Source organism: Mustela erminea, chromosome 5, assembly GCF_009829155.1.
Source record: "Mustela erminea isolate mMusErm1 chromosome 5, mMusErm1.Pri, whole genome shotgun sequence".
Lineage (NCBI taxonomy): Eukaryota > Metazoa > Chordata > Mammalia > Carnivora > Mustelidae > Mustela > Mustela erminea.
In genome coordinates, this window is record NC_045618.1 from 61,102,404 (window position 1) to 61,117,998 (window position 15,595).

General features: G+C 38.4%; 1 protein-coding gene across 1 annotated transcript in view; it reads left to right on the plus strand.

Moving 5' to 3' along the window:
• Window positions 1-1,633: 1,633 nt before the first annotated feature.
• BUB1B (BUB1 mitotic checkpoint serine/threonine kinase B) overlaps window positions 1,634-15,595 on the plus strand; it is a 48,757-nt gene continuing 34,795 nt past the window's right edge. The window contains exons 1-5 of the mRNA XM_032343263.1: window positions 1,634-1,886; window positions 5,036-5,182; window positions 8,169-8,228; window positions 9,447-9,591; window positions 13,701-13,897. Of these exons, the coding sequence (XP_032199154.1) occupies window positions 1,852-1,886; window positions 5,036-5,182; window positions 8,169-8,228; window positions 9,447-9,591; window positions 13,701-13,897 (584 nt within the window). The 5' untranslated portion in view covers window positions 1,634-1,851. The remainder of the gene's footprint in view (window positions 1,887-5,035; window positions 5,183-8,168; window positions 8,229-9,446; window positions 9,592-13,700; window positions 13,898-15,595) is intronic.

The window sequence follows — 15,595 nt, forward strand, 5'->3', positions numbered from 1 at the left end:
CTGAGTCTGAACTTGAACCTGGAAGGACAAAGTCCTGTAGCTGTCACTCAGTGGAGAATGACAATAAACTACCATAAAGAAGAGCAGAGGTGAGAAACAGAAAGGGTCTCAGTTCTGGTGCCACCACATGAGTCCTGGGTTAAGTGTCATCTGAAGTCTTTTATATATGAGTCAATAAACTCCCCGCCCTTTTAGATTTTATTTATTTGAGAGAGAGAGAAAGAGAGAGCGCGAGTGCACAAGCAGGGGGAATGGCAGTTAGAAGGAGAGGCATAGGAAGAACTGGCTCCCCACAAATATGGAGCCTGATGAGGGACTCTGTCCCAGGATCCCGGGGATCATGACCTGAGCCAAAAGCAGATGCTTAACCAACTGAGCCACCCAGGTGCCCCTAAACTCCCTTTTCTGAGGAAGTCAGTTTAAGTTGGATTCCCATTCCATTGCAATCAAGAGTCCTGATGATGTAGAAGAAAGAAGAGCTTACATAGTATGAGAAAATAGTGGAAGGGCACTCAGGTGGCTCAGTCGGTAAAGCCTGCAACTCGGGGTTTTACGTTTGAGCCCCATGTTGGGTGTAGAGATTACTTAAAAATAAAATCTTTTTTAAAAATGGTGAAGAAACCTGAAAACCAAGAGGCAAGGGGTAGTGAACACCTACTTCCAGCTCTCCTCTCTGGGAACTGCCACCTCTCCCCACCCCCAAGTTCACAGGAGGAGGGCTCCCTTGTAACTGGGTTTTGTTCAAAAGACCCTGCTCCCCGGGCCTCAACTGAGCCCACCATATTTTCTTTCTCAGGAAACTGGAGCTGGGACTTAGAGTGCAGTGCCAATGGAGGCTGGTATGCCGAAGATGAAAAGACGCCAGACCTTGGGACGCGAGGCATAGCTGTATTTTCTGCCTGTGGACTGTGCAGTAGAGAGAAAGGCAATACATCACATTACAGATGAGAAATTTGAAAAGTCAGAGAGACTATATAGCTTTGCCTAAGGTTGCACACTTGGTACGTTTTTCACAGAACTAGAGTCTAGCTTTTCTGATTCAAAAGTTAGGCAGGGGGGCGCGGGAGTGGCTCAGTGGGTTAAAGCCTCTGCCTTCAGCTCAGGTCATGATCCCAGGGTCATGGGATCTAACCCCGCATCTCGCTCTCTGCTCAGCGGGGAGCCTGCTTCCTCCTCTCTCTCTGCCTGCCTGTCTACTTGTGATCTCTGAGTGTCAAATAAATAAATAAAATCTTAAAAAAAAAAAAAAAAAGTTAGGCAGGAAACAGCGGGATCGGGGCGCCCCAAGAACTCTAGACCTGCGAGCAACTTCAGCCAGACAGCAAGGGGTGATCATAGCCTGGCATAGCCTGGCCTACCACCCAAGAAGAGTCAAGCCAATCGAAAGGACGCAAACATATCTTTCTGTGCTCAAAATATCAAAGAAATCCTGGTGCTTAAAGTGTCCCTTCGCTTGGCTCAGAGACTTGCTTTACAGCACTTCCCGAGAATTTACACCGCCTCAACCTCAGCGGTCGGAGCAGCCACGAACTCCCCGAAACTCCAACTCCCATTATGCATCGCGACTGCACGGACTAAACCCGGGATAAACTACAAGCCCCAGAATTCTTTGGGAGAGAGCTACGCTAGAACGAAGGGGCGGAGGAGCGTATTCACGTTGGCCGCGCGGGACCGTTAAATTTGAAACTTGGAGGGTTTGAGGTGGCTGGTTTGCCAAGGAGTCGGGTGCAAACTTTTGTCCCTCTGGTCGCTTTGTTACTTCTAAGGGCAGGTTGCGGAAGAAATTCCAGGCGGTCTGCGGCCCTGAAGAAAGGCCTGCGGCAGGAGGAGGGCTTGAACCGGGAATGCAGGATGGCGGCGACGAAGAAGGAAGGGGGTGCTCTGAGGTGGGTACGGGAGAAAGGCTGCCGGGAACTGTGCCTGCGAGACCCGAGGATGTAGCCGGTGACAGTCTCTGCTCAGTGCAGTCCAGAGGAACACGGTCGGGAGAAGAGTGCGCCTGGCTGGAGCCTCCTTCCTGCTGGAGTCGGGGGCGCAAGTGTTGGAGGTGAAGACAGGGTTAGTTAGCATCGACCTCACTGGGGTGAGGGCACGGGAGAACCCAGCTGCATCCAGCTTCAAAGCAAAGAAGGCTGTGCGATCCCAATGTACAAAGAACTAGGAATTTGTGTCTATGTATCTCCGCTCAGCCATTTTCTAGCTCTTTGATCTTGGACTCACTCGTCTTAGGATGGAAAATGCTGGTGGGTGGGGGACGGCCCTAACTGGGTGATGGGCATTAAGGAGAGCACTTGAGGTAGTGAGCACTGGGTGTTATATGCAACGGATGAATCACTGAGTTCTACCTCTGAAAGTAGTAATACTGTGTATGTTAATTGAATCTAGATAAAAAAGGATAGCCGAGATATAATAAATTGCTACTTAAATATTAAAATCATACTGTAATCTTATAAATAAAATCACACTGTTATCTTTAAAAAATATATGGAAAATGCTGATGAATTCAAAGTATGTGTAAGGTAACTGCCTCCAAATAAGTACCAAATGGTAGGTGCTTCCATGTCAATGGCATAATTAAAAATATAAAAAGCCCTTCTCTGCATGCTTGCTGCTTTTCCATATATATATATATATATATATATATATATATATATATATATATCAGTTCTTCTAGGTTGGAAATCTGTATGCATTTTTTAAAAAGATTTTATTTATTTATTTGAGAGAGAGTGAGATAGAGCATGAGCAGGGGGAGGGGCAGAGGGACAAACAGACTCCTCGCTGAGTGGGGCACCCTAGGTGGGGCTCCACCCCAGCACCCTGAGATCATGACCTGAGCCAAGTCAGATGCTTAAACTACTGAGCTACTCAGGTGCCCTAAGGTATGCATTTTCATTATGGGGTACACCATACTTAGATAAATGCGATATGGAGAACTCTTTAGCTTATGCAACAAATATTTATTGATTACCTACTAAGTGCTAAATATGGCAAATAAAAGACACAAAAATCCCTACCCTTGTGAAATTTAAGTTCTGGGGTGGGGTGAGGGTGGGTGCAGCAGACAAGAAACAAGATCAATAAACTTAAGTTAAATGGTCAGTACGAAAAGAATTAAAACAGTGGGGATTAGGGGCATTGATGCAATTTTAGATATTTTTGAACAGGGGACCTCACTGAGAAGGTGTCTTTTGGGTCAAGACTTGAAGGAAACTGCTCTGAGTTGGACTCCCTGCTCACCATGGAGTCTGCTTCTCCCTCTCCCTCTGCTGGTCCCCCTGCTTCTCTCTCTCTCTCAAATAAATAAAATCTTAAAAAAAAAAAGACTTGAAGGAAACTCAAGAGTCAGTCAAGCACATATCTGGGGGAAGTACAGAGATTTGAAGGGTGAGGGTTGGGGGAGGGAGCTGCATCTGGCAAGTAGTTGGAGTAAAGTGAACCAGAAGAGCAAAAGGAAATGAAGGATGAGGTAGAGGTGAGGATGCAAAGATTGTAAGGACTTGGCTTTTACTCTGGTTCAAAAGTCAGTGGAAGGTTTTGAGCAGAGGAAAGACAGGATCTGATATTAGTTTCAATAGGATCACTAGCTGCAGTGTTGAAAAGACTAAGGCAGAAGAGGATGAAAGCAGTTATGAGGTTACTGAAATAATCCAGGCAAGAGAAGATGGTAGCTTGAGCCAGACTAGAAACAATGGCGATGATAGAAGGTTGATTTCTGAATCTGTTTTGAAGGTAGAGCCAACAGAATTTGCCAGGTAACTGGAGGTGGGGGATAAGGAAAGGGGTGTCAAGGTTGGCACTGAAGATTTTTGGCTTGAGCAACTGGAAAAATGAAATTGCCATTTATTTGAGATGGAGGAACACTGGGAGGAGCAGGTCTGGAAGGAGACCAGACAAGCAAGGAGGGAGGGGAGCAGTCCCAGCTCAGTTTGGGACATTAGGTGCGGTAGTTTAATTGCTATTTCAAGATTAAGAAAAGAAATTCAGATGAACTCAGCAGACATTTATTCAGTGCTTCCTGGAGACAGAGTCTATAATATTAGACCATGAGGTTGTAAAAATAAATGACATGGCCCTTACATTTATAAGATTCACACATATAGTTAAAAAGATGTGAGTAGTTACAACCTAAATTATTAATCACTTATAGTTAACCTTCTTGAGAGTTTTCAGCTCTCATCTAAACTAGGGTCACATGTAACTTTCACTTTATTTCAAAGATTAGTGCCTATCTGTTTCTCTTTTTTAAACCCAGAGATGGTGTCTCTCATAGTTACAGAGCTCTGAAGTTCAGAGCACATACCCCATAAGGTATGGGGTGCCTCCAAAAAACTTGTGGGAATTTCCCCATCCACAGGCTGGGGGCAGTTGTAACCAATAAATCGTATTTTTGTCTGCTTGTGCTCTGGGCTACCTGTATATACATATAAACTTCAGTTTTAAGTCATCAGTTGAAGCATGGTGTGTTGGTCTGACAAACTGCTAATTTTTTTTTAAGATTTTATTTATTTATTTATTTATTTATTTATTTGAGCCTAAGAGAGAGAGAAAGCACACACAAGCAAAGGAAGGAGCAGAGGGAGAGGGTTAAGCAGACTCCATACTGAGCGCAGAGCCCAACGTGGGGCTCAATCCCACAACTCTGAGCTGAAATCAAGAGTCAAATGCTTAACCAACTCAGCCACCCAAGTGCCCCTGTTTGCTAATTTTAAACTAAATGAGATGATGCATTTAGTGCTTTTTATCTACTTTGCCAAATTTATAATTTTTCTCCTTCTTTTCTTCCTTAAATTTTATTCTTATAACTGTCTTCAGTACCCTAGTTACATTCTCTCTTCTGTTAGGCAATACTACAGCCATAAACTTGGAAACCAGGTTACAGAAAGGCCCAGACACTTAGGAGTATAAGAACATTACTAATGTGCCAGCCCACCATATTCAGCCCAAAGATCATGAATAATCACTTATTTGAAAACACTTATAATAATCTGTATATACATATAAGTATGAAACTTACTTTCATTTCTCTTCACAGTGAAGCCATGTCCTTGGAAGGAGATGAGTGGGAACTGAGTAAAGAAAATGTCCAACCGTTACGGCAAGGGCGGATCATGTCCACACTTCAGGGAGCATTGGCACAGCAAGAATCTGCCTCTAACACTACTCTTCAGCAACAGAAACGGTGTGTAGAATGGTGGGGGGTGAACCTGTCATCATTCATCTCCAACTGTAGTTGGTAATGAAGATGTGGATCCATGCCTACTGGCATTAAGAAAATTTGATAGTGTGAGAATCTGTTCCCCACCTGCTTTTTCATCACACAACAGCTACTTAAAGATCTGCTCAAGTATGATTAAGAACAAGAGCTATAGGATTTCATTTAATTATGGAGCAGTCAAACTCTTGTATCAATAGAAATAGATCTTATACAGAACAGTGAGAAACAAGGGAAAGTAAGTATCATATTAAACAATATTTATCAAAAGTGTTATATCATGCTGGATCCCTAAATAGAATTAACTCTTGAATAGTAATCAGTTAAAAGAAATTGCTTCCTTGGATTCTGAGTACTGAGAGAGTAAAATCTTCTTTTTTTTTTTTAAGATTTTATTTATTTAGGCAGAGAGGCCAGCAGAGAGAGAGGGGGAAGCAGGCTCCTTGCTGAGCAGAGAACCCAATGTGGGGCTCAATCCCAGGACCCTGGGATCACGACCTGAGCTAAAGGCAGAGGCTTTAACCCACTGAGCCACCCAGGTGCCCCTAAAATCTTCTATCTTGTGTATGCATTCAATTTTTAACTTTCCAGGAAAGCATTTTTGAGAGTACGCCAAAAAGAAATAGTGATCTCTAAAGAAAATATAAACCTGAGAGAAATTAACCCACTGAGCCACCCAGGCGCCCCAAGGACTGCTGATTTTTTTTTTTTTTTTAAGATTTTATTTATTTATTTGACAAGAGATCACAAGTAGGCAGAGAGGCAGGCAGAGAGAGAGGAGGAAGCAGGCCCCCTGCTGAGTAGAGAGCCTGATGGGGGGCTTGATCCCAGGGTCCTGGGATCATGACCTGAGCCGAAGGCAGAGGCTTTAACCCACTGAGCCACCCGGCGCCCCGGACTGCTGATTTTTATCAGTAGTGTCTTAGATTTTAGTTTTCCACCATTTCTGCAGGTAATGGCCTCATTATCTTATACCTAAATCACCATATTAACTTCATAATGGTGTTTCCTTTTCTAATTTCTTTTATTCTTAAAATGTTACTTAATTGATCTTTTAAATCTTTACTTAACATATTCAAGATACTCTCCAATTAAAGAACCAGTAGTGGCTTGAGCAGATGGAATCCAAAGTCTTTTAGTTTAGTTATATTTCTTTTAAGTAATCTCTGTGCCCAGTGTGGAGCTTGAACTCATAACCCTGAAATAAAGAGATGCATGCTCCACAGACTAAGCCAGCCAGGCACTCCAAGTCTTTAAATTTACATTTAAAACAAGCCTTCTTCTCCAGTAGACATTCTAACGTAGTGTTAGACTACTACTGACCTCCTGACAATATGTCAGAAGGAAGATCTTTTGCTCCTAGACCATGGTTGTGTGTTTGTATGTATATCATGGTAAGGTTAATCCCTTAGTATGCCTATCTCCGTTTATTCCTGATACAGTTAGTGTCAGGAGCTAGTGTTAGTAACTCTCCCACTTTTACAACTTTATTCAACATTGATTTCTTGGAAATCTTGGAAAAATCCCCCCCCTTTTTTTTTTCCCCAAATTTTATGGTTCCTTCAGAATGCCACCTTCTGATGCTGCTTCTGTGATACCTCCTTTTGACCTATCAAAACCTTTATGATCCATTCTTGGCAACTGTGATATACTATCCTGCTTTGTATTGTTAGTTAATTTTCCCTTTGTATACTTTGTCTTTCTTATTATAGATGCCTTTGCATCAGTAATTATTGTATAGTTCTTTGTATCAGATATAACCCTTTATATGGTTTTTATAAATTTTTTATTTTAATTTTACTTTATTAATTTCTATTAATGTAAATTGTTTATTACCTAGTACTTCCTATCATTTATGGAGTACTTATTATGTCTAAACACTTTATAGTAAGAGTAATCAACCTAAATAATTAGATAGGTACTACAGTAGTCCTGCCTGATCTGTGGTTTCACTTTCCTCAATTTCATTTACCTGCTGTCACCTGTGGTCCAGGAGCAGATGATAGTCCTTCTGACATTTTGTCAGGACGTCAGTAGTAGTCTAACTCTGTGCTAGACTGTCTACATCATTCACCTCACTTCATCTCATCATGTAGGCAATTTATCATCTCACATCATCACAAGAAAAAGATGAAAGATGAGTAGAGTACAATAAGATAGTTAGAGAGAGAGACCACATTCACATAACTCTTACTATAGTATATTGTTACAGTTTTTCTATTTTATTGTTGTAAATCCCTTACCATGCCTAATATATAAATTAAAGTTTATTATAGGTATGTATGTACAGGAATAAAACATAGTATATATAGGTTTAAGAAGTATCCTCAAATTCAGGCATCCATTGGGGATCTTGGAAATTATCTTCCTGCAGATAAAGGGGGGACTTCTTTATTTTTATTCCCAATTTACAGATGAGGAGACTGAAAACAGAATTTGAACTGGTTGTCTAATGTCACTGTGCTATTGATTAGTAGAACTGCTAATTTGAACCTAGGGAGTTTTTTTCCAGAGTTCTAAACTGCTGTGTAATTCTGTTTTTCTGTATGTTGTTTTGGAATTTATCTAATTTCCCCATGTTTTGTCCTTTCTGTTATATTATCAGGCAGAATCTTGATTATTTCTATTTTTCTTCCTGTTTAACAAACCCTCAAGCTCCAGTGAAGTTATTTGGATTGATGCTAAAAAATGAATAAAATTAAATGAATAATGAATGAATATGAATAAAATTCATATTAATAAAATTGAATAAATAAAAATAAATGAAATGAATAATAAATGAAATAAATAATAAATAATAATATAATAAATAAATATAATAATAAATAATAATAAATGAAGTGAATAAATGAAAAATGAATAAAATTAAAAAATGAATAAAATGGAAGTGATGCTTTTTTATTTGGCTATTTATTTATTTTGCTAATGCTAACATTTTCTGTTTAAATTTCAGGGCATTTGAATCTGAAATTCGGTTTTACACTGGAAATGACCCTCTGGATGTTTGGGATAGGTGTGTCTTTTTTTTATTTCACAAGGGCACTAGAAACTTTTTTTTTTTTCCTCATAAAATCAGTTTATTTACAGTTTGCCACCTTACTCTAAAAGGATATGATAAAGGACACAGATGAACATCCAGATGGATGAGATGCATAGGGCAAGGATTGTGGAGCTTCTGTCAGTCTCTTTGAGGGCCGTTGTCCCAGCACCTCCACCCACGTGCTCCAGCCACCTGGTGGAGGCTCTCCAGGCCTTGTACTTGTGGAGTCTTGGGGAGGTTTCATCGAGTTGGCATGACAGTCATTAACTCCATTTCTCCCCTCTCCCCTCTTCGGAGAGTGGGCTTAGGGCTGACTTCCAAGCTTCTAACCACGACCAGCTCCCATCCAGGGGTCACCACATTAGAACAAGAGACCTTGCTCTCATCCAGGAAGTAAGGGCACTAGAAACTTAACAGATGAGTCCTTAGGGCCATGCCTCTCAAATTAGGGTGTACGGAGCAGTGTGTCAGAATACAAAGTGGTATCTCCCTCCCTCTTTTTTTTAAGATTTTATTTATTTATTTATTTGACAGACAGAGATCACAGGCAGAGAGGCAGGCAGAGAGAAGGAGAAGCAGTCTCCCCGCTGAGCAGGGAGCCCAATGCAGGACTCAATCCCAGGACCCCAGGATAATGACCTGAGCTGAAGGCAGATGCCCAACCATCTGAGGCACCCAGGTGCCCCAAAGTGATATTTTTGAGAGAGACAGTGTTTCTTCCTGAGGTGTTCGTAACTGAAGAAATTTCAAATTTGTGGCATGCAGCTGAGAGCTACACCCTTCTATCCCCATACCCATTATTTCCCAGAGGCACATGTTAGCAAAATTTAAGGAATATAGGCTTAGGACATGTCATTGAGGGCCTCTAAATAAACATACTTTCAAATTAGATATTTTTGCTTAAGAAAGTCAAGAATGGGTCTTGGTGCAAGAATAAAAGTACACATTAAACTTTAAAATTCTTTTTGAGCGCCTGGGTTGCCCAAAAAGTGGCTCAATTGGTTGGGTGTCTGTCTTCAGCTCAGGTCATGATCCCGGAGTCACAGGATTGAGTCCCATGGCTAGCTCTCCGCCCAGTAGGAAGTCTGCTTCTCCCTCTCCCCCTGCTCTTTTTCTTGCTCACTCTCTCAAATAAAATCTTTAAAAATCAATCAATCAATAAATAAAACTTTTCTTTTCTTTTCCATTCAGGTATATTAATTGGACAGAGCAGAACTATCCTCAGGGGGGGAAAGAGAGTAATATGTCAACATTATTAGAAAGAGCTGTTGAAGCACTACAAGGAGAAAAACGATACTATAACGATCCACGATTTCTTAGTCTTTGGCTCAAATTGGTAAGTCTTTCTCAAGTCTGTTTGAGTTTAAAGTATTACGCCAGGTGATTTTCTCTAGAGCTTTCTGGTACATACCAAAAAAAGAAAGGCAAAACCTGAGCTATTTAGTAGGTACTAAACTAAACAATTAATACATACTCAATATTTGTCAAATTGGCTCTATTTAAAGATGGATTTTAATGGAAGTTGGGTTTTTTTTGGCCCCTTTAAAAGTGATCATAAGGCCTGTATACCTCCTCATGGGAGTGGATTATTTATTTCAAATATAACTGGGCCATGCAACTGTACTGGGAGAGGATCTGTAGGAGCCAACACATGGCAGTAGTATGATTGTTAGTGAAAAAGTTTTCTAGGTGATTCTGGTATCCCTTTGTCCCCTTTCTGAGAATCAATACCATGAAAAGATAGTGTTTTTTATGTAGTATACTGCTACATCCAAAAATATCTGCCTGTCCACTTTATATTATCTCATTTGACATGTAGTTCTTTTATTTCTAGAACACTCTTTAGGCTTTTTTTTTTTTTTTTTTTTTTTTTATGAAAATATCTTCAAATAAGATAATGACCAGAATTACTTAGGTATTAATTTCATTGCCTTTATCCTAAAAGAGATAAGAAAAAGTAAGTGATTTTAAAAAAAGAGAGAGAAAAGAAAGATAAAGTAAGTGATAAATATTTAGAATAGAATGTTAGATAATAGATAATTAGATAATGGATAACTGGATACTTATAAAAATAAATTATTTTTATTAAAACAATAAAAATAGATAATTATATTTTTAAATTATTCTAAATAATAGAATATTTACAATAGCCATTGTAATATAAAATATTGACATTTGAAATTGATAAAATTTTTGGCTAAAATATATCTCTTGAGACCTTATCTTAAACCTCAAATATCATTAATAAAGGGAATTAGGTGAGTCCTGAAGGCATAAGCTATCTTGGTTTCCATAGGACATTTGACATATCTTGGCATCATTATTGACAATTTGGAAAAATTATCTTTGGAGCGTTAGTGGTAAGAGTTTATGTCAAAGGATGGTACCCAAGGAATGCTAAACAGATTTGTTAGCATGGAGACTATGGTCCCTGGTAGCTTACAAATAGATTTTTTTTCTTCATTCCATCCTATATAATATTCTTATCCTAAATAATGTTCTTATATGTGATTTACCTAACGTTTGGACTAGATAAATCTCTAAAGTAATTCTTTATCTCAGGATTAGATGATAATATTTAGTTGGAACTACTGAAAGTAACAATTAATTGGAATAATTTTGCTGTTCACAAAAGCTGACCTGGTGCTGGTATTGAAGAATAGTGATATTATTATAACATAAAAAGCATAGTCTAAACCAAAACTACTGGAAGAATGGTCTGCAGACTGTTCAACATATGTAAAAGTTCAGAGCAAGCATTTCGAAGTTTTGTTAAGTTTTGTTAACAAATTTGACTTTCCCTCAACATCCAAGCACATCATCATATTTCTTTTAATTTGTTTTTATTATATTTTTTTTTAAATACCAATCAACAATAGGAAAAAAAAAAAAAATACCAGTCAACAGTGTGCCTGGGTGGCTCGGTGGGTTAAGCCTCTGCCTTCAGCTCAGGTCATGATCTAAGGGTCCTGGGATTGAGCCCGACATTGGGCTCTTTGCTCAGCGGGGAGCCTGCTCTGCCTGCCTCTCTGCCTACTTGTGATCTCTGTCTGTCAAATAAATAATTAAAATCTTTAAAAAACAAAACCAAAAAACAGTCAACAATGGAATGGAAACTTGAAACTCTCACACACCAAAACTAGCTTCTTTCACATGGACAGTCTGAGAAGGGCTGTTCTAGACAACTCTCAGAGTCAAATGATCAGCCCTAGAATGATCAGCAATAATCTGAACTTTGTAGATGGTTAACAGGATGCATGATGAACTATTTTGCTGGTTTTTTTTTTTTTTTCTTTATGTAATGGTCAAGAAGAGTAACAGTTGGCTTCCTCACACTACTTTCTTTGCTTTGCAGAAAAATTTCTCTAAGAATTATTTTTGTAAGGGGTAACTACAATCTAGCTAAGGAAAAAATTGTTCTTAGGCAGTATCCAGGATTTCTAGTTAAAAGTGTAAAATTGTTGGGCGCCTGGGTGGCTCAGTGGGTTAAGCCGCTGCCTTCGGCTCAGGTCATGATCTCAAGGTCCTGGGATCGAGTCCCGCATCGGGCTCTCTGCTCAGCAGGGAGCCTGCTTCCTCCTCTCTCTCTGCCTACGTGTGATCTCTCTCTGTCAAATAAATAAATAAAATCTTTAAAAAAAAAAAAAGTGTAAAATTGTTTTAGTTGGCTTGTTAGGCATTACCAGAAAGATTTGTTTAACTCTTGGATATATTAATCTAACCATGTGGTCCTTTTATTTATGTTATTTCTTAAGTAATCTCATTCAGCACTCTAGAATAACCTGATCTTTTTTGGCTTTTTCAGGTTGAACCAGAGCTATTTAGAAAGCCATTAACAAGTGCAGTCAATGTTAACCTTTATTTATATAGTAATAGATGTTGAGGACTATATCTGATACTGATAACATGTTCAGAATTAGAACTTGAATTGCTATCACAAAGGGGAAAACACTCATTTAGATAAGCAGAAAACTCCATTTATTGTATTACTATACAATTAAATTATAAAATACTATTTGTTTTTGTTAAAGATAGAAATGGAGCATTTCATTTATCCAGTTTTCTACCAGACCCTATCTAGAGATTGGGATATAGTGGATAGTAATATTTTGTGCCTTTGTGGAGCTTACTTTATTGGGAAAGACAGATGTTAAGCATTTAATTGTCACAAAAGAGAAAGCAGGAAGGTATTGAGTTGTGTAGGAGAGAATACATACAAGGAGGACTTAACCTAGGCTAGACAATCAGGAACAGATATAGAGGAGAGAAAATGTATCAAGTAAATAAATAGGAGAAAATGTTAGTCTCCTTTGTGGTCTAAGAACTCCTAATTAGAACACTGAAATGCCATTTTGGTATGAAATTAAAATTGGGTATTTTCTGTGAAATTAGTATTTGGGAATAACTACTAGCATTTTAAATTTGTACAACACTCTTAGAAAGCAAGTTGTTGCTTTTTAGAGTGATTTAGGGTGATTCAGTCCATTAGGCGTCTGCCTTAGGCTCAGGTCTTGATCCCTCGGTCCTGCGATTGAGCCCTGCATCAGGCTCCCTGCTTCTCCCTCTGCCCCCTGCTGCTCCTCCTGCTCATGCTCTTTCTCTCTTTCTCTCTCTCTCTCTGTCAAATAAATATATAAATAAAAATCTTCTAATAAAAGGGTAATTTGTTACTGTTTAACATAGTTCTATTTCTAGGACTTTATTTAAGGGAGTAATATGAAACATGAAAGGTTGTATGCATGAAGATATTTGTTATAGAAATTATTGTAATGGGGCAAAGTAGAAGCTGTCTATCCAAAAAATAGGGAGTAGCTAAATGATGGAAGATTTCTGGGTGGAATATTTTTTACTTATCTAAAAATAATAACGAATAACCAGCAACATGGAAAAATGAATGATGGACAATTAAGTGGAATAAAAGCAAATTTTCTTGTGATTAAAACTTTATAAAATGATAAAAACCCCTTTACCTGTGTAAAATGATATATGTTCTTTTTTTTCCTTAAGGAAAAAATATATGTTGCACTGTTAATGATGTGGGATTTTTTTTTTAAAGATTTTATTTATTTGACAGAGAGAGAGAGAGAGAGATCACAAGTAGGCAGAGAGGCAGGCAGAGAGAGAGGGGAAGAAGCAGGCTCCCTGTGGAGCAAAGAACCTGATGCAGGGCTCGATCCCAGGACCCCGGGATCATGACCTGAGCCGAAGGCAGAGGCTTTAACCCACTGAGCCACCCAGGCGCCCCTCTCATCCCTTTTCTTACAAATTAATTTCTTTTGCTTACTTTTTAAGTCTTCCCAGTAGAGTCCTTATAACATTGTATTATAACAGATACATATTTTTTCAATGCAGAAACTACATAAAACTCCAGTGATTTTTCTGGCACATAAAAGACAGTAAGTGAATAGAAATTGGTTAACTGTTAATGCTTTTAATTTGTTACAGGGACATTTATGCAATGAGCCTTTGGATATGTACAGTTATTTACACAGCCAAGGGATTGGTGTTTCACTTGCTCAGTTCTATATCTCATGGGCTGAAGAATATGAAGCTAGAGAAAACTTTAAGAAGGCAGATAAGATATTTCAGGAAGGAATTCAACAGAAGGCGGAACCACTGGAACGACTACAGTCACAGCACCGGTAAACTTCTCTAGAGCTTATCTTCACTCTTTAAAACTAATAGATATAAATCATTGGTTTTGCATCTGAATAAAATGTTCTCCATGGATTGGCAAGTTTCCTTAATTTTAATTTTTAATTTTTTTAAATTAAATTTTAAAAATTTTTAAAATTTAATTTTTTAAAAGACCAATTTATATTTAACATATAGTAAAATCTACTCCTTGTTGTACAATTCTGTAAGTTTTCACAAATGAATGGAGACCTGTAACCATTACCATGATCAAGTTCCGTCACTCCATAGAATTTCCTTATGCTCTCTGCCTTTGTAGTTTAACACATACTCTCATTCCCAAACCTTGGCAACCATTGATCCTATTCTCCAGCTCTATAGTTTTGCCTTTTCCATAATATCACATAAATAGCATCATTCACTGTAGCTTTTTGAATCTGACTGCTTTCATTTTAGCATAATGCATTTTGGTTGTTAAATTGATTCTGCTTTAAAGATAGATATTCTGAATTCAAGTCTTTTGTCAGGTATGTGACTTGTAAATCTTCTCCCAGTTTCACTATGGTCTATTTGTCCTATTAATAGTGTGATTATAGAACAAAATTTTTTAATTTCGCAGAAGTCTAACTTACTTACTTTTGCATGGGTCATGAGAACTCTGTGTAGTGGAAGGTTGCCAAAAGTTTCTCCTATGTTTTTATCTTGAAATTTCAAGAAAAAAAATTTGAGTATAGTTTATACACAACATTGCATTAGTTTCAGGTGTATAGTATAAGGATTAGCTAAGTTGATAAATTAAGCTGTGCTCATCACAAGTGTAGCGCCCATCTGTCACCATACAAAACCCTTACAGTATCAATGACTTTCTTATGCTATTATTCTTATGCTTTTATTCCCATGACTTATTAATTCCATAACTGGAAGCCTGTGTCTTCTCTTTTTCACCCATTTGTCCAGCCCACCCACCCCTGTCCTCTCTGGCAATCAACAGTTTGTTCTCTGTATTTATAGGTCTTATTCTGCTTTTTGTTTGTTTAAGTCTGACTTATTTCACTTAGCATAATAGGCTCTAGGTACATCCATGTTGTCACCAGTGGCACCAATTCATGCTTTTTTATAGCTGCATAATATTCCATTGTACACGTGTGTGTGTGTGTGTGTGTGTGTGTGTGAGAGAGAGAGACATACACACATAAGCACACAATATCTTCCTTATCTGTCTATTGAGAGGCACTTAGGTTGCTTCTATATCTTAGCTGTTGTAAATAATGCTGCAGTAAACATAGGTGTTAGGTGTGCATATATCTTTTTGAATTAGTGTTTTTGGGTTTTTTTGGGTAGATACCAGATAGTGGAATTATTGGATTATATGGTATTTCTATGTTTCTATGTTTAATTAAAAAAAAAAAGATTTATTTATTTACTTTAGAGAGTATGGGTAGGGGCAGAGGGAGAGAATCTTTAAGCAGACTCCCCATTGAGCACGGAGCCCGATATGGGGCTCAGTCCCATGATCCATGAGGTCACAATCTTGAGTTAAAACCAAGAGCTGGATGCCCAAACAACTGATCCACCCAGGTGCCCCAGTCTTCAAGTCTTTGTAGTTTTACTTTTATATTTAGATCTCTGATCTACTTTGAGTTAATTTTTGTAGAAAGTATTGATCAAAGTTTTGTTTTTGTTTTTGCATACAAACTTCCATTTGT